Genomic DNA, 19,720 nt, shown 5'->3' with positions numbered 1-19,720 from the left:
TGGGCGGGGCAGCGAGGCGCATCTGTCTGCTGCTCGGCTGTGATTCGCCGACAGATTCGAGCCGGAAGCGTCCGGGAGGCGTTGGCGGCGGCGGCGGCGACGGCACACGTGGTGACGTGCGAGGGGGTGAGGCGCGAGCGGGCGGCGGCAGTCTCTCCGGGACGCGCGTGGAGGTCGGTTGCTCCGTGCTGCTGGGCGTAGTTTCTCCGCCTGGTGTTTCGGCGAGACTGTGCCAGCGAGTGAGCGAGTCCTCATCGCCTCGGTGGACTGACCGCTTGTTCTCCCGCTCGATCGGTTCCCCCCTCCGTGGCCTCGAGGCGCTTTCCGTTGGGCCTATTCCCGCCCGCTTCCCGCTGCTTCCCGTCGAAGCTCCAGAGATGAGTTTTTCCATCTCTTCAGAGATGAACCAGGTAATACGCGCGGGTCCCACTGACGGCGGAGGAGAAAGAGGGTGCGGCCGGAATCCGAAGTGAGGGATGGCGCGGGCGGCCGCGGAGAGGGTGGGAGGCGCAGACCCGCGTGCCGGCCCCGCGGGAAGGCACCCCCCCCCCCAAGCCGCCGCGGCGCTCTGGGGGCGAGGAGCCGGCGCCGCGCGGGCCCTGCGCTCCGGGAGGAGCTGCCATGGTGGCTGGTTCGCGTTGGCGGCCGCGGGCGTGTGCCGACAGCCTCGGAGAGCGCTGGGGCAGAGGACGCGGGGCGGGGGAGACGAGATGTCCTTGCTCGGGGGCCTGGGTCTGAGCAGCGCGAGACGGGGCCGACCTGCCGGAAGGAGGACGCGGGAATCTCTGTGCCCGCTGTCAGGAACCCACGCCTAGTGTGCGGGTTTGCCCGGGTCTGGACTCCTTTGTGAGACCTCCCGGGCAGGACCCGGCGCGTGTGGACGGGGAGCCGGCCCCAGGCCGCATCGGTGCCCGGGGCCTGGAGTGGAATGGCACCGCGTCCCTGATCGCCGTGGGCCGCGGGGTCCTTTGTTCCCGCTCCACGTTGCCCGCTTTTCTTGCCAAGCGCGCGGAGAAGGGGGCGGGAGGAGGGAGGGAGCGAGCGGCTGGCCTGACGTGTCGGCGCTGAATGACAGCGGGGCCGGCCAATCCCGGGCGGGGGTGTGCTGGCGCAGGGCGCGAAGCCACCCAGCCTGCGGAGTGGGCGCCAGCCCCGCCGCGCGCGGAGGGACGCCTGGGGCTGCTGGGCTCTCCAGGCAGTCGCTGTGCAGCGCTCGCCACTTTCTTTTATACAAAAGAAATCCGCGGAGAGGTTGGCTCTTTTTTTTTTCTGACCTACGCCTCTTGCAAAGGGTCTCTGGTTATAAGCTCGTAGGAAGGTATCGGGCAGTATCAGATTGAAGGTTGAACGTAGGGGAACTTGAACCATAAATACTTTAGAAGCAAATTTAATTAGCCCCCAGTCTGTAGCAGACAGACAGACCTTTGAGACAGCTGACATTTCAAAACTACAGCAAGTAGAAATCAGATGACTAAAGGGCGCGTTTTTGTATCTAATGTCTGTTAGTGATGGATTAGAACACCCTGGTCTCAAGCTGTTCTTTGAAGACTTGTGTGTGGATCTTCTGTTTGGTAATAAAGAACAACTCTGGAAGCTTAGTAGTACTCTTAACAGTTGAGCCAGTACAGCACGCACTAGGCTATATTTCTAATATTTCTAGCTAGGGCGGTTGATTTATGGGTAACAAAATACTGATGAAAAGTGTAGGCATAATCTTGCTGAAACTTCTGCCTCAGAGACGCTAAGGAGCAGTTGTATTTCTGTATCTGGAGATGAGGCAGACACTATTTAGAATGGGATTGAGAAGAGGATCGTTTTAATGTTAGCTGGCAGGCTGCTTATCAAATGTCTATAATTTGGGAGCTGGAGGTAAAACCGGACCAGAGCCACTGGTCAAGAGATGGTTTTCTTCTCTATCTTCCTAATAGAAGAAATCTCTATGGTTAATAGACATTAATTTCTTTAATTAGTTCTGTTTTCCTTTCCCCCCTAAGACACAGCATTCCGTCTTTTGATTTACCTTGAAATTAGTGGTTTTCTGGCTACTTATTCTGGGATGGGGTTTTGTTTTTCTTGTTTCAAAGATATTTGAGGGGGCATTTGAATGTGGTTTTGCAAACAAGTGTGTTTTAATGTAAACGTTTTCTCGTTAGGGAAATGTGTTAATCATTGTTACTTAGATCAGGTACTCCTAGAATCGTGTCATCGATTTTTCAACAACTGTACAGTCAAATCTACAAGAAGGGAGTATTAAAGGTTGGGGATCCTCCCACCTTGTGCTAGAGTGTAAATGGAGGAATTAAGAATAAGATAGTGATTTCGGGGTTTTTGTTAGAACCACAGAAAACACATGCTTATCTTCATTTACCACCTTGTAAATGATTTCTAAATCTATACCTAGATCAGTATTCTTACACTCGCAGTATCAACCTGGATGTCCAACAGGTACCTCTGCTTTATAATGTCCCAAAGCAAATGCCTCCCTCCCTTTTCAGCATGCAGCAAACTAAAAATGACGGTTTTGCTTTTTGGAACTCTAATTTTTATATTGATTTTGGTAATGATGCCCCATATCCAACCTAGAATATCCTCACTGCCTTAGGATAAGCATGGGTATATAATATCTGTATTTAATTTTCCTGCTTCCATGTTTTACCCATTCCTGCAGACCACCCCCCACATTTCTGCTAGAGTATCCTAGGGTTCTCCTTGCTAAAATCCTTTTCTGATATCCAGTACTGTTTAAACCTAGCATTGGTCTCTCTTCCTTTCCCACTGTTTTCCAAATGTGTCCTGCAAACTATAATCTGTTGAAACAGAAATGGCTGCAGTTTCTGGACTATGTGTGCTGTCATACCCTTTTCCCTTTTTATTTGAGCTGTTTTCACTGCTTGGTTTTTGTATGTCTGGTTTGGTCTACATGTAATGTTCAAGGCTGGGCAATGGAGTTAACTCTATTGTGTCATGAGCATCCCATTTCAGATTGTGCCTGCCATATGTTTGGTGCCATAATGTTTGTGGGACGAAAGAATTACAGAACAATGAGGTTAAAAGCATGGAGCCAAGTGAGTCTGTTTGGTGGGTTTTGATATAGGTGGATGATGATAGTAGTTTCAGAGGTGACACTGGGAATCTCTTAACTTCTGGTTTTAAAAAGATTCATTGATTTACTTTGTATTACTGGGTTGTCGGAAAAGTCATGACACATTTTTGCAACGAAAAACAGAAAATACGTCATGACTTTTCCAACAACCCAATAATATTATATAGTGTGTCCTTTGTTATTTTGTGTGAGTTGACTGCCCTCAAAAGAAGCTTAAAAATATTTGTAATTTGCCTTGAAGTTTTAAGGATGCTTTAAAAGTTTGATGATAAGGAGTTATCTTGCTCTTCTTACTGAAAGCCTGAGAAAAATTTTGGGGGAAAATATTGTGCCTACCTTTTTTTTTTTACCAGCTCTTTGGTAAGACCTGTTGAATTGTATTTCAGTTAAGCTAACCTTTTTGGGAGGCAGTGAGAACATATGAACTTTTGGATGTTACTAAAGAATTTAATTACTCATTTATGAGTCTTCTGTCTCCCTTTTCTTGCACTGGTCATATTAAAGAATTGAAGGATATTTACCAGAATATATTGTATTTGACCCCAGTAAAAGTAGGTTAGTCAAATGTGTATTTTAAATATCAAACAAAATTCTAAGTTTTATACTTTTATATAACTCTGGGATATTGGGGCTTTTGGTTTGGCTTTTCAAAGAAAAAAAGTTATCCCTACTTTTTCATTCCACCAGTTATTGAACTTGAGTTCCGTAGACCAAAACTAAGATTGCCTATGAATTTTTGGAATAGTTTAAAACTCTCAATTTGCCCAAGCTTGTTTAGTGAAAGTGAATATGAACTTTCAAAGACATGGTTTTTTTGCAGGCAGGTAGTTGATGGTTCCACACCTCCAGTCTGGGATTAGGTGAGAATGGGGGCTTAAATGAGGACAGTAATTGAATAAAGTAAGTTTGCTGCATTAACTTAAATGTTAAGTGGACTTGGGCTAGCTTTTAAAATCAAATAGGGTTGGACTGATGAGACATAAAAGAGATGAGGTTCATATTAAGACCTTGATGGTACTAGAAAATCATCAAATACTAGATATAGTAGGACTTATTCTATTACAAAACGAGTAATGTTGGACAAATTTATATTCCAAGAGTTGCTCCAAAAATTCTCCAGTGTTTTCTCCCAAAGGACTGAGGTGATTTTAACCATCTGTTTTTGTTTTTAAAAATATATTTAAGGTTGAACTTCCAATGCCATTTTAATTTTTAGTTGAATCAAGACTAGTTTACAAACAAATACTGAATAAACTGGTCAAGGTTTACAAAAATGCATAAATCTCCATATCATAATGTTTTTGGTTTTTCAAAGGGCACATTTTAATCATATGGGGGTCCCCCTTCACCCTTGTTTTAAGAGCAGCTTATGAAATTGACATGAGGCATTAACCAGCCTATGGATTGGCCACTCTAGTAAATACCAGATAGACAAAGATTTTCTTAATTGAATTAGGTCTTGGCTAAAAATGTTTGAAGGTTTCTTTAGGATAGTATGTTCTCTGTGTGTAGAGAATTGTATGTTATTTGGAAAACATTTGTTAGAACTAGTTTCTTAAGAAAAGCTGAGTTAACTAATCTAAATGACAGTATAGAATAGAGGAAATCAATATTACATAATGGTACGATATAATAGTTTCGTTACTGGGTGAGCACTGACAATAATCCCAACCTGAGTCAGAACACTCAGGTTTCCTTGAAATAAAACCTTGAAATAAGTTATACAGGTAGGGCATATGGGATCCCACTGTCTTACAGATTGTGCACATGTTGAATTTAACACAATAGGTTTGTTGAATTAGAATGCAACCAGGCAACCAGCCTTCACTGGGTCCTGGGTTAAGTGATTATTCCCCTTAATATAAACGTTAGATTTAGAATTGCGGGTTTGATTGATGTATAAGGAAAAGCTGGGTAATTTTAAATATGTCCATTTTAAAAAGTACGTACATCTTTCAAATAATTTCTTATTTAGTTCTGGTTTTCTGAATTAGTGGTGTAATAGCTGTTCGGGTTAATCTTTATTCGTTTCTCGACTAGTTGTTTTGGTAGGGGGTAGATAGGATGGATACAAAGATGAACAACACAGGCTCTGCCTTTCAGGGACATTGAATCACGAAGATAAACAGGTATACAGAAGCACAACCCAGAGCAGGCCAGCTGGAAGATCACACATCCTTTTCAGAAAGGGTTCAGTAGTGGAGGATGGGGAGAAACTACTTCTTACCTGGGGAGATTTGGCAGGGGCTCTGGAAGTAAAATGTCATCTGGCAGAGGTTGGATTAAGTGTATTCCAAGACGTGCGAACAACTTGAACAAAGGTTATAGAGGTGGGAAGTGCAGAGCACATTTTGGGGAACATTGTATCTGGTTTGACTGTAACATTGTGTCATGTCTGGGAATAATGCCCAAAGGTTGCTTGCTGGCTGGTGAAAACAGATGTTTTTATATTAATTGGAATCTAATAGAATATTAAGAGTTAACCAGTATTTATATTTGTTCTCTATCTTGTGCTTGTATATCTCACTTAAATGAGAAATATTAGCTTCTGCTTTTCAGGGAAGTGTTTTTTGGGGGGTGGGGGGGAATCACTTGAGTAGTTGCAGATTAAATGAAAAATGTTTATATATAATCACATTTGTGTTAGTTATTTTCTCTATTTGTGTCATTTACCTTGTCAAGATCAGGGCTTACTTTGTGTGATCTGATCTACCCAGATCAGTGACAATCTTTGATCATTCTGAATATCTAAAATGTTTCATTGTTACAGATTATGATGCATGATTATCACAGAAGAAATTCATGTCTATAGCTTTTAAGGACTTGATTACATCATTTTCAAGCCTGATAGTTTTGGAATCACCATTAGAGCTTAAGACACCTCTGCCTTCACTTCAACCACTTGTCTTCATACCTCAACAAAGTGCTAAGTTTTAACACTCCTTTGTCCTTGGATTATTTAAGACATCCCAGAAAAACATTTCTCACCAATACAAGAGGTAAGTGAATATTCATTGCCCAGTGCAGCACTGACACATAATTTTTCAGAAGACAAAAGCTCTTCGTAATTTTTTAAAAGGGGAAGTCAATAATTGTTTGTAATTTTCCTATTTTTTCCTTTCTATTTTGAATTTAAATAGATGTTACTTCAAACTGAAATCTATTACTTTTTTTTTGCTTCCCAAGAATTTTAGTGCACATATGTTTTTTATCTCTTAGTACTGCTTTTTAATGATGCATTTTGTGTAGCCATTATTCAGTTCATCAGAAAAGGCAAAATGGAAACTTTTTAAAAGAACACAAGTTTCTATAATGTATTCTTATATTTAGAATATATGAAACCTGCAAAGGAAACAGAATTTAAGTTCATCTTATGTATCAGTTTTCCTCTTATGTGGGTAAAGGAACGCAGCTCAAATCCAAGGGAAAACCTACACACGATGAACACATTACAGCCTTCCAGGCTTTTAGGTTGCATGTGGAATGGATTTGGGCAGCGCTGCGTTTACATTTCCTTCCCTTCACACAGAACAGGTGTGGAAACCTGGCCAAATTGCTGAGATACCCCCTATTGGATGGGTCCTTAAAAAGACAGGACCATGAAAAGGGTAACTATTGCATTGTTCTGTACACCTGAAACTAACAATAAAAATTAAAAAAAAAAAAAAAAAAAGACAGGACCAAAAGCATAGGGATACAAGGACTTGGACATTCAGTGCCAGTGTTTCGGCAAAGTTTTTGTGTGATAAAACTTTGTTGTTGTTGATAGGATGGAATTTGAAAATAAAGATACTATATTACTCTTTAAACTATAAAAATCACCATTCACAAGTAAAATAACTCAGCTGCTTTTTGCCCTTTAGCCAAATTTATAAGGAAAAATGATTCCCAATGGATATTTAATGTTTGAAGATGAAAATTTCATTGAGTCTTCTGTTGCCAAATTAAACGCCCTGAGGAAAAGTGGCCAGTTCTGTGATGTTCGACTTCAGGTATTTAAAGCTTAATTGAAAACTTATAGAATTCATCTTTTATTACTGAAAGCCATAGGATCTTGAATTTGCTTATTTTCTTCTTCATAGGAGGCATTTAATGAAATGACTTTTAAAAAGAATGGTTTACTTAGAAATGTAAAATAATGGAACTGATGTAGTAATTAGCTAGAGAAATATATAGTCCACAGTATTTCTAACTATAATTCCCCATAATTTCAGGTCTGTGGCCATGAGATGTTAGCACACAGAGCTGTCCTGGCGTGCTGCAGTCCCTATTTATTTGAAATCTTTAATAGTGATAGTGATCCTCATAGAGTTTCTCATGTTAAATTTGATGATCTCAATCCAGAAGCTGTGGAAGTCTTGTTGAATTATGCCTACACTGCACAGTAAGTTCTTTGAAGTGATTCATATAATTTGGGGATGTCATCAGGAAATTCCAAATTTCTCTAAATTTATTTAAATTATCTGTGTTCTAAGGTCTTGGTCTCTTAAATGATAAAGAACTTTTTTTTAATAGGTTGAAAGCTGATAAGGAATTAGTAAAAGATGTTTATTCTGCAGCCAAAAAGCTGAAGATGGACCGAGTAAAGCAGGTAGAGTACCATAAGTAATATATATGGAGTACTATTACTCCAGAGTCTTATTTTTATATGATTAGAATGCATAATTTGTCTCAAGAACTTGAAAGTCTTGTTTTTCCCCTAGAGAACTGAATGTACTTTTTAAACTGTGTAGCTATAGTAATGTAGCAAGGTCACACTTTGTCTCAGATGATACAGGCTAAAATCTTGCTCTTTCTATGTCAGTGTCAGATAGCATGAATGAAAATATTTCTGTTTTTCTCAAGAGTCAGTTACATAATTTATATCTTCAATTCTCTGTTTTACTCTTCTGCGTTCTTCTTTAAACGTATTCCTTCTAGAATTTAACGCCATTGAGAAGTGTTTAATAATTCACAGGGAAAAAAAGCATTTAATCCTCCAATGTGGGGGTCAGTCAGCTGCAAGCCTCAGGCCAGCTGCCTGTTTTTGTGAAGTTTTAATGGAACAAAGCTTTCATTTACATATGGTCTATGGCTGCTTTCCCCCTCCAGTTGAGTAGTTCTGACAGATACCGTATGGCCCACAAGCCTAAAGTATTTACTATCTGGCCCTTTAAGAAAAGTTTCCTAGCCCCTCCTCTAACATCATCTCCTCTGCTTAAAAATCCTTCTGTGGTTTATAGCGCATATTGCTCAGGTTAGCACCACATTCTCCCTAATGTAGTTGCTATTTTTCCAAAATGATTTCCTAATTGTCTTATCTTTTGCTCTAGCCAAACTAAAGTTTGCAACATCTTTCCTATTTCCTATCTGCGTTCAACACCATCATCTCTCCTACAGAGCCCAGTTGAGATAATTGCCTTCACGAAGCCTTATCTAATTCTAGTTGGAAACTACGTGTCTTAACATTTTATGTGCATTATCATAGCATTTCAGTTTATTGCTTTTTTTCCTTAAACAACTTACATATTTGTATGGCATTCTTTGTTGTTTATCGATTGTATACATTGTTTCTTCCCACTGTTAAACTTGTTCTTTTAAGGCAGTGATTTTTTATTCATTTTCTGTATCTTTTCAATGCTTACACATTGAATATTAAATGTCAAGTAAAATATATTTAAATCTTGGCACGCGTATTTGTTTCCCAAGGTTTGTGGCGATTATTTACTATCTAGAATGGATGTTACCAGCTGCATCTCTTACCGGAACTTTGCAAGTTGTATGGGAGACGCCCGATTGTTGAATAAGGTTGATGCTTATATTCAGGAGCATTTGTTACAAATTTCAGAAGAGGAAGAGTTTCTGAAACTTCCACGGCTAAAGGTAAGGAGTAAAATCTATTAGTTCCAGGCATGGAATCTTTATGTTTCTAGCAAGTGACTAATGGTTGTGAAAAAGACAGTGCACTGAAATGATAGTTATTTGTAGCAGTGTAATTATTTTCTGCCTACCAGTTTGTTTACTGTGTTGTTGTGTTGCTGTGGTTTTATTTTTTTCGGCTGCTGGTTTCTTCACAAATTAGAGTAAATGTGTGGAATGCAGTTGGGCATCTATGACAGCTTTATTATGAAATTGAGAATTGAACTGAAAATTAGAGACTCACCACTGATCCACATGTTATTGATTTTTCCCAATTCCAGTTGGAGGTCATGCTTGAAGATAACGTTTGCTTGCCCAGCAATGGCAAATTGTATACAAAGGTAATCAACTGGGTGCAGCGTAGCATCTGGGAGAATGGAGACAGTCTGGAAGAGCTGATGGAAGAGGTTAGTTTTAAAGTAAATGGGATTCAACAATTCTTAAGAATTATTTTGCTTTAACATAAAGGATTCCCTTTCACTTTTATTTTATAACCATGACCCTAAAGAATTTAAATTTTGCTATAGGTACCCCTAAGCTGAGAAACAGGGGGGGTGTCCAGGTGAGCTGAATGAACTGTTCAGTTTGGTCTTCTGCTTTTCTTTTATTTCTTTGCTTATTATGTGCTATTAACTTTCTTTAAAGTAGCATGTAATTTGCTTTAGAAATGGGAGGTGGTACTGAAGTTTCTGTAGATTCTTGATTTTTCTTCACAGGTTTTTACTTTAAAGCTGACAAGTAGGTAAAAGCTTCTAATGGTTGTTCCTCCCCATTGATTTATCTCCCCATAGGTTTATTAACAAAGCTAGGATACCCAAGACTGAAGAAACAAGAAGAAACCTCAAGTGTATTGACACGTAAAGAAGCAGCAGTCCTGCCCCAGTTCTCCTAAGAAAAATCCGCTGTGGGCAGAGAACGATGATGATTTAATGGTGTTTACTCCTTTACAGGATTCTTCTCTTTAAACCTTTGTGTTTTTCATTGGTGTTGTTCATACATGTAGTCACTCAACTTGGGCTACTTTTAAAAACACACAAGAAAAAAATAATGGAGAAATGGTGGAAATTAAATATATGCTGATGAGCTGTGGAGCGACCTTGCGTTTATCAATCCACTTAAAGCCTTTCAGATTCACTGAAGGCTTACCAAATCTGTAAGGCCTTTAAAAATACTGTTATCATTATGTTCTTAAAAGGCCGGCAGGTGATCTTTAAGCTCTCTCTGGTTTCCCACCTGAAAATCAGATGCATTCACCATGTATTTATTTGCATCTGTTAAGGGAAGTATCTCTACAGCTTCTTTGAATTTTTGAATTTGTTTTTCATCTGTTTTTCTTGACATTGCCTCCAGGACAGAAATATGTTCATGCAAATTAGACCACAGGTGTAAACCATATTCAGTATTTTATTGTGCATAATGTATATTCTTTACGACCCTATATATTGTACTAGTGCCTTTTTACTTAATGCTGTATAATAGAAGCTATGAACAAAATGAAGATCTCTTTCACACCAATCAAGCCAAGGACTCTTCAGCCAGTATTAGAAGATTCTGTATTTTATTTTTGTTTTTCAAATTTTTACAACCATGACATGTATTTTCTTTACTTCGGGATCCTGCCAGAGTAAGATGTCAAGAAGCTCAAGAAGCACACTGGAGGTTACCTTGAGGCCTTGTGTGAGCCGCGTACTAGTGGAGTAGCCATGGAGACAGTAGCCACATGGGTGTTCTGTTGCTGTTTTGCAGGTTCAAACCTTGTACTACTCAGCTGATCACAAGCTGCTTGATGGGAACCTACTAGATGGACAGGCTGAGGTGTTTGGCAGTGATGATGACCACATTCAGTTTGTGCAGGTACACATTGCACATCTGAGGTAACCTCAGGTTCAAATTTGATTAGAGCATTTTATAGTATACTGAAATTTTCCTTTAATGAAGGAAAGTGGAAGAATTTCATTGGTATGATTGGATAGGAACATTGTCGGGAGAAAAGCATACCTTCCTTAAGAGTTACGACCATTTTTACCACATAAAAAGAAACGAACTCAGCAAATCAGGAAACCCCATTTAGATTTCTTTTCTCAGTAGGATTTACAAGTAGTAAGAAAAAGGAAATACAACATGGAGCAATACAGAAATTATTATTTGGTTAGAAAAATAGTTGTTTTCAACAGGAATGACTATTAAACCCCATTAATTTTTTAAAATCTCAGTGTAAACTTTTCTAGTTTATGGACAAATAACACAGAGGAAAGTGTTACAGAGTGAGCCCCAGTTTGAACACTACCCAGGTCAAGAAGAGAAGATCTGTAGCATCCCAGCAGCCTTCCTCTGGCCCCTCCCAGTCACTGCCTTACGCTACCTCCAGAGGAACTCGTTTTCCTAACTGGTGAAACAATAGACTTGTTTGCCTGTGTTTGAAATGGATATAAATGGCCATACAGTATGCATTCTGTTTTGGCCTTTAGCTCAACACTGTATTGGTGATGGATAAAATATAAAATATAAAGGCTGAGCTGACCCAGTTTAAGGCGTGTTTTAATAATTAGAAGATAAATGATAGACTCGGAAGTAACCTCTATGGTGATGTTATCAGGTGTTCCGTGTTAATAGTGGCTGAATATCTATTTTTAGAAAAAGTTTTTGCGTCTGAGTTAGTTGAGAACTTTGTCCATGTTTGTGCATTTTGAACATTCAGGATATTTTCCCTCGTAACTCTAAACATCTTAACATTTTTTAAAAGTACTCTTTCAATAAACAAAGATTGAGTGCCTGATTAAGTGTCAGGTAATGATGTTAGATATGGGGACACAAAAATGTGTAAATGACAGTTTCTACTTGCAGGACCTTAGAAGAGTACATAAAACCATACAGACTTACAAGAGATATCTACAAAAGGCATAAAGGGGGGGCGGACAGTGGAGTCAAGAAGAGAGAAACCCAGGAAATTTCACAAAAAGAGGCAACATTTGAGCAGTTTTAGTATTTAGAATAGTTTGCATAGCAGGTAGGAGGAAGTGTGTCAGGTAGCAAAAAATGTCTATAAGGATGGTACTCTTACAATCACAGGTCATGAGACTGAGGAAGTAGGTAAATGCTACGTGACTGGGGTTACACTTTATCCTACAAGTAGTGGGGGAACTTTCAAAGAATTCTAGAGAAGGAAGTAGAGTGATATGAACAGATAATTTCACAATAGGGGAATTGGTTAAATTACAGCATTTCTATACAGCAAAGATCTGTATATTAATCATATTTTAGACATGGTTCACTATTGGATGGCAGTCCTTGGGTCATGGGATTCCAGCTGATTTTTCTCTTTAGAAAATGATCGCATTTAAACTTGTCTATTTTTATATCCAGGTACAGAAGGTAGCACTCATGAGACCAATCTGTAGACCATTACAAGCAGTAGTTCAGGTGAAAAAATGATGAGGACTTCATCTAAGGGCACAGAAGAGAAAGGATGGATTCTGGATGTTTATAGTTAAAAAAAGTTGAGCCAGTGCTCCTTGTTTAGATTAGGAAAATTAAGGAAAAGGAAGAATTTGAGAGTGAGCAGGATTCTGACATGTGAATAATTCCTTAGAAGGTGCTGCCATGACTAGAGATGAAGTAAAAAGGATGAGGGGACACATTAGGCTTCAAGAATAGGAAAAGAGGTTGAGAAGAACCCATTAGAAAGACAGGAGGACAGTTAGAATCCAATTGTGTTGTAAAAACTAGTTAACATGGGAGGAGAAAGTTTGAGGATTAAATTGTCAACTGTGTCAAATCATTCTCTGGGAAGTCATGTAAAAGAAAGTTAGGGATCTCTCCTATACTGGTTCTAGGAAGGCATCTATGGTAGTAGTAACCTTGAGTGGATACAATTTCCAAAGTATTAAGGTTAAACCCTTAGCTTGAAAAGCTGAGAAACCACCACCATAGACCATCCCCTGGGGAGCCAGAGGCAGAGAAAGCGTGGGCCAGTGGGTGGGTTGGGTGGTGAAAGTTGATGTGGGCAAGTTTGGAGATAAGGGAGATTAAAGGATTATGTTTGAAGATGTTTCCAGATGGAATATAAAGGCATTAACTAGCATTTCTGTATAAGGCTTCTTACTCATAACATGAGCAGTCTTCACTTTTAATGTGCTTTTCTCTTTCACATTTTCTCAATTTAGTCCATATATTAGAACAGTTTTCTTAATGTGTTAAAAGCTATTAATGTAAGCATCATCAATTGGCAATACTTTGGATCCCCTTCTTCCCACAAATTGGGGTGGGGTTTTATGTACCTCGTAATTCTTGTAGCAGAGGACATAGTCTGTCACAGTATAAAAAAGAGTGGCTTTATACTCAGAATTCCTAAATCTTTTAATTGTATTGTCTTAGGCAATGGATATTTTCACTGAGTTTCAATATTTATATCTATAAAATGGATAGGTAATATTGTCCTCAATGTATTAAAAGATGAGTGAATAAAGTGCCTAACAATACCTAGGTGCATAATAAATATCTAAGTGGGCTTTAGTGACCGTTAACATTGTACATTCTTGGCCTTTTCTCAAAATAGCTGTAACCACACCTGTTGAATGGCCCAGACCCACACTTTGAATAGTGTTTTCACAGCCTCAAATAACTACCAGAATCTTTTTCTGTACTGTTACATGGCTTTTTGTTTCCACTAGAAACAAATTTCCATTAAAAATGTTACCTACCCATGTGGCTCTGGCCCTGGGGACCAAAATAAGTGGATGGGCAGACGTGGCCAGGTACTGAAGGTGGCAGGTAGAACCTGTTCATTTGGCCTTTCCCGTCAAGATAGTGTCAACTCTTCCAATTCCACATGATTATTGCTTTTGGAAGAAAACCGTCAAAGGGAACTCACACATGAGGACACAGTATAATTCTCCTACAATCATACAAAATTTTGCAGCTTTGCCCACTTCTCCCTCTTTTAGTGTCCTGTGTATTCTGCTTTGTGAATGTTGGGTTCTTTTTGTATTATTGTTTCATTTCTGATTACTATTTCTTGTTTATTTTTCTGTTTTGATGTACTTTTGTCTGGAAAACCACTCTAAAACCTATAAGATAGTCCTAAAGAAATATACTTTTAAGTGTTTCTCAAAATTATTACTTTTTTCCTGTAAAATACTTTCAGAGACACTAGAAGGACATTATGTCTGCTCACTTTTTGCTGGCATTATGTGGATTCTAGTACTTATGATTTAGTTAGGTTGGACAGTTTCATAGAGACGATTCTCTCAGTTAATTCTAGAAGATTTTGTACTTAAGTATAAAGAATATGTGACCTAATGTGGATTATTGGGTAGGGAATTTCGTTTTTTTGTTTTCTTTCCATTAAGGAATTGATACTTGACCCACACATTATTTTTTTGTTTAAATTGAGCTTTCCCTAGCCAGGCAATGTGTGTAAGTGCAGTTGTTTCATTAAGTGGAGATAGAAGTATGCCAGTAATTTGTGTCAATTGGAAAGTGTTGGTTTGTATTAAATTTAGGCGTGCTATAAGTGTCGTACGTAGGTGAAGGATACCAAGTGTTTTTTCAGTGTTGTGGAATAGCTCAGGAACAGAGGTGCACCAGCTTTGGTCTCCGGCTAGGTTTCTGTAGCTGCCTTTTGATTTTGCAGAAAAAGCCACCACGTGAGAATGGCCATAAGCAGATAAGTAGCGGTTCCTCTGGATGTCTCTCTTCTCCAAATGCTACAGTACAAAGCCCTAAGCACGAGTGGAAAATCGTTGCTTCAGAAAAGACTTCAAGTAAGTGTGTTATACTTGTCAGATTGTCTTCAGTTTATTTACTTCTTAAGGAGTGTTAGTGGAGCCATTTAATACTTTTAAATTGACTATTTGAGGAAAAAACTCAGAAGCAACTTAAGTTTGGGAGACAATAGCAGATCGTTCCTTCCAGTCTGGAATCTGGAGTCCAATTCAGAATTTACACAGCAACCAAAAGTAATAATAATTGTATCTTAAACACAGAACTCTCATGCTTTTACAGATAACACTTACTTGTGCCTGGCTGTGTTGGATGGTACATTCTGTGTCATTTTCCTTCATGGGCGAAGCAGCCCACAGAGCTCACCAACAAGTACTCCAAAACTGACCAAAAGTTTAAGCTTTGAGATGCAACCAGATGAGCTAATAGAAAAGCCCATGTCTCCCATGCATTATGCACGGTCCGGTCTGGGGACAGCAGAGATGAACGGCAAACTCATAGCTGCAGGTAAGAGCAACGATGAGTGATTTCTTGTCGGAAACCTTCCACTGGCTAAGCCTCTAAATGGACTTTGACACTGGCTTGTGACATGCAAACTTTGGAAGAGAAGATTTAATATGTCTTCCTTACTTAGCATTCTACTTGATCACATTCTAAGAGAAATAACAAGTAAATGTGATAGAAGTTAAAAATATTAACGAACGGGGCCTTAAGTTGTAGATAAAAATTCTTTTTCTCATTATGCAGTTACTTAAACCATTCTAGACCAGAAACCCTGGTTCAGTTTAATATTTTAAATGTCAATCTTCATGGTTCTGTCACCAGGTGGCTATAACAGAGAGGAATGTCTTAGAACAGTTGAATGCTACGACCCACATACAGATCATTGGTCCTTTCTTGCTCCCATGAGAACACCAAGAGCCCGGTTTCAAATGGCGGTGCTTATGGTAAGTGCAGGAAGAAGCAGCAGCCATTTTTACCTTCTCCTCCTGACCTCAGAACAGGTGACGTTCTAACCTCTCGCTGTGGTACAGGGCCAACTCTATGTGGTTGGTGGATCAAATGGCCACTCAGATGACCTGAGCTGCGGAGAGATGTACGATCCAAACGTAGATGACTGGATTCCTGTTCCAGAATTGAGAACTAACCGTTGTAATGCAGGTAATGCTCTTCTTCTGAGGTAATCAGTAAACTATGAGATTTGACATATCGGTGTATAACCTTACTTTATACTCACCTAGGAGTGTGCGCTCTGAATGGGAAGTTATACGTCCTTGGTGGCTCTGATCCATATGGTCAGAAGGGACTGAAAAATTGTGATGTGTTTGATCCCGTAACAAAGTTGTGGACAAGCTGCGCTCCTCTTAACATTCGTAAGTTGATTTTCTTTTTCCCTTAAAGTTGTTTTTTTTGAAAGGCCTGAATCAATAGGCTGTGTAGCACACACATATTTTGGGGAGATAGAGTGATAATTTTGGTCTGACTTGATTTTATAGGTAGACACCAGTCTGCTGTCTGTGAGCTTGGTGGTTACTTGTACTTAATTGGAGGTGCCGAGTCTTGGAATTGCCTGAACACAGTGGAACGTTACAATCCTGTAAATAACACCTGGACTCTGATTGCGCCCATGAATGTGGCCAGGCGAGGAGCTGGAGTAGCCGTTCTTGATGGTGAGTGTTGGGACTTGGAGGGAGGGGTGAGGAGGTTCTGAAATTCCAAGAGAATGTCAGTGGTGATGATAAGCTTGTATAATTAAGAATTCAGAAGCAGCCATGTTTTCTGATGCAGTGGGGACTGGTGGCTTGTCTTTTAGAAATGTCTTCTCTAATCACAGACTCAGTACTTGATATACCGTAAATATATTAATTCACCAATCCTTTGATGGGTTCACTGAATTAAGTTCTAAGTCAGTTTCTTCCATAAACTATACTCATAATGCATCATCTTGGAGTTTGAGTTTATTTCTTTAGAGCAAGAATTTAAAGAATTTGATTTGTAAAACAAAATAAGTGCAAATCATCTAAATCTAACCTTTATTCTAATTGCCTACTTTCTACCTACTTGGAAGCAAAATTTCCACTGTTTTAACAAGTCTTTCCAAGGCACTGAACTTAGTTTTATGTAGACACAGCTTTTCACATCCTATTTGTTGATTTATATAATTAATTATATAATTATGATAATGAATTTAGTTTGAAACAAAAGCAGCATTTTAGTAAGCTTGTGGCTCGGTCGTCAGAGCAGGTGTGTGGAGACAAACCAGCAAGTAGCCTCCTGACCTGCGGTTTTTAGCCTATTGTGAGCCTTGTCAGTCTTTTCACAAGTACAGCAGGTCCTTGAATAACGTTGTTTCATTAGAATATGCTGTAGGAACTCAACTCTTGTTTGTATCAGTTAGCCTATGGCAAAATCGGTTTCATTGTATGTCATGTTGCTTAAAGTTATAGAATCTATTGATGACACTGAGGACTTATCGTATATGAATGCAGGTAGGTTAAGTGACATTCAGATGAGAAAATGATGAATATGAGAATCCATAATAAAAATTTTTCTAAGCTACAGTTTTTCTTTTTTATTTTAAAGATTTTATTGGGCAATTGGGGGAGGGGACCAGCCAAATCGTTGTTCTTCAATCTTCGTTGTAGAGGGCGCCAGTCACCATCTGGCTTCCTGTCAGCAGCTTGTGGCCTCTAAGCTCAAGGTGCTGCGTTCAATCTTAGTTGCAGGTGGGCGTAGCCACCATCCCATGTGGGAGTCGAACCAGCAGCTTTGTTGTTAAGAGCGCGCGCCCTATCCACGGAGCCATCCGGGCGGCAGCTCAGCTCCAGGTACCAAGTTCAGTCTTAGTTGCAGGTGGGCGTAGCCCACCATACAACAGGCAGTGTTGTTGTTACATCAGCTGAGCCATCCTGCCACCTGTTAGCAGCTCAGCGACAGCTCAGCTCGGGCACGGTATCACTGGTCCATGTGGGAATTGAACCGGCGGCCCTGTTGCTTAGAGCTCGCGCTCTTAAGCCAACTGTTAACCAACTGAGCCACTCTGCTGGTCCCAGCTACAGAGTATTTAATGCTACATTTTATCTGTTTGAAAATAACTTAACTGCTCTGCATGTATATTTAAAAACAGTCATAAATCTCACTCCGTTTCCAAGAAGTTTCTTTTCCAAAACCATTTTATATAGTTGGAAAGCTCTAGAAAATGGTTATCTGAAATCTGCTCTTCTACAACTTCTTTTGAACCTTAGTTCTTATGTACTGGACTAATACAAAACTTCAGTGCACAGACCTTGTGGTTTGCCACTTACTAGCTGTGTGCAAGTCCACCTTCTTTGTGCCTTGTTTCACCTGTGAAATGGCAGTAACAGCAACTACCACGTAGGATTGTTGTGGGAATGGCACTTTAGCTAGAAGCTGCCTCGCTCTTGTTCAACCGCCCAAGTTCCATGCGCAAACATGGCTTTTTATCAGTTTTATTGCATTTGTACCCCAGCCTCTGGAAAGTGCTTGTCACACTTAGAAATACCTCTTCATTCTGTCACATGTATTTATTAAGAACCACTGACTTGAGCAAAAGACAAATTTAGGGGTGTTTTTTTTCCTGATTCTCTACATTTAACTCGTCTCATTTCTCTTTTAGGAAAACTGTTTGTAGGTGGTGGCTTTGATGGTTCTCACGCCATCAGCTGTGTGGAGATGTATGATCCAACTACAAATGAATGGAAGATGATGGGAAACATGACTTCACCAAGGAGCAATGCTGGGATTGCCACTGTCGGGAGCACCATTTATGCAGTGGGAGGATTTGATGGCAATGAATTTCTGAATACGGTGGAAGTCTACAACCTTGAGTCAAATGAGTGGAGCCCCTATAGAAAGATTTTCCAGTTTTAGCAAATTTAAGATTCTTTCAAACTAACAGGCTTAGTGATGTAATTGTGATAAAGTAGAGGTACATTTGTGAATAAGGAGGGTGGGTGGGGACAGACGTTGCTAACAGCAACACAAAGCTTTTGCATATTGCATATTATTAAACATGCTGTACATACTTTTTGTGTTATTGGGAAGGGACTGCAAAGATGGTCTGTTTCTGTATTTTTAGGACTACTTTCATTATTTTACTTTTAGGGAGTTAATATTGTAAAAGAATAAAAAACCAAGAATTGATTGGGCACATCATTTCAAGAAGTCCCCTCTCCTCCGCATTTGTTTTGCCAGTTTGCACGTTGATGACTTTCCCCTCAAATGTGTTTTATGGGGCAAGAGGGGTAGCGTTTTAAGATATAGGCAGTTGGGTTTTCTAAGGGCCCTTTTTCAATAACTGGAACACTCTATAACAAAAAAACTTATTTACATGGCAATGACTATTTTTGTTTTTATTAAAAGAAAGTGACATGCCTACCAAGATGTAATCTTTAATGATTGCCTTTTATAACTTTTTATATTCACAGCAGAGTGCTTGCACTGTGGAAGTAGGATGTGGCAGATTCAGCTTACGGAAGCAGAGTGGTGGGCTTACAGGATGCTGAGGAAGGGAGGGGTTTCCTTTTCATGCCCGGAGTGCACACTTCGAAGCTTTGGCCTCAGCTACAATGTTTATGTGAATGGAGCAGCTGAACAGTAACAGTAACATAGCTGTCATTTTTATTTAACGTACTGATTTTAAATATTTTGACTTTTTGAGGGTGTATTTTATATAGCAAGACACCTAATACATAACAGTAAAGGACAGTGAAGTATTTTATCTTCTAAATAATTCCTGTTTTAATCATTGACAAAACAATCCCAAATGGCAGCCCTCAGTTGTGAAAACAGTTACTTTAAACTTGATTGGGTTTATGAATGTAGCCTTTATCAGCAAGCACTCTGTTTCTGTTCAGTCTTTCTATTCCTATGGGTAAATACTGGCTGGGTGACCTGGTACCTAATATGTGGTGCTACATATATAACTCACGGTGCCAAAATAAGCACATCCTACTGCCTGCTGCTCATGCAAACATC

At 39.7% G+C, this 19,720-nt stretch overlaps 1 protein-coding gene across 3 annotated transcripts; it reads left to right on the top strand.

Annotated features, from left to right (window-relative positions):
- The first annotated feature begins 159 nt into the window (after nucleotides 1-159).
- On the top strand, nucleotides 160-19,126 carry IVNS1ABP (influenza virus NS1A binding protein). Of its 3 annotated transcripts, none has more exons than XM_019635511.1 (15): nucleotides 160-410; nucleotides 5,874-6,102; nucleotides 6,967-7,095; nucleotides 7,318-7,487; nucleotides 7,619-7,694; nucleotides 8,792-8,965; nucleotides 9,283-9,408; nucleotides 10,748-10,855; nucleotides 14,634-14,763; nucleotides 15,005-15,229; nucleotides 15,548-15,669; nucleotides 15,757-15,883; nucleotides 15,964-16,095; nucleotides 16,219-16,392; nucleotides 18,360-19,126. In XM_019635511.1, exons 3-15 carry the CDS (start codon nucleotides 6,985-6,987, stop codon nucleotides 18,611-18,613), a joined length of 1,929 nt encoding a protein of 642 aa, XP_019491056.1. In that variant the 5' UTR covers nucleotides 160-410; nucleotides 5,874-6,102; nucleotides 6,967-6,984; the 3' UTR covers nucleotides 18,614-19,126. The 3 variants fall into 3 exon arrangements, with proteins under 3 accessions (XP_019491056.1, XP_019491058.1, XP_019491057.1); XM_019635512.1 differs by lacking the exon at nucleotides 160-410 and adding an exon at nucleotides 1,168-1,251; XM_019635513.1 differs by lacking the exons at nucleotides 8,792-8,965; nucleotides 9,283-9,408.
- The last annotated feature ends 594 nt before the right edge of the window (nucleotides 19,127-19,720 follow it).

Source organism: Hipposideros armiger, unplaced genomic scaffold (genome assembly GCF_001890085.2).
Source record: "Hipposideros armiger isolate ML-2016 unplaced genomic scaffold, ASM189008v1 scaffold_22, whole genome shotgun sequence".
In the NCBI taxonomy this organism is placed as follows: Eukaryota; Metazoa; Chordata; class Mammalia; order Chiroptera; family Hipposideridae; genus Hipposideros; species Hipposideros armiger.
This window is presented reverse-complemented; position numbering and strand designations above follow the sequence as displayed.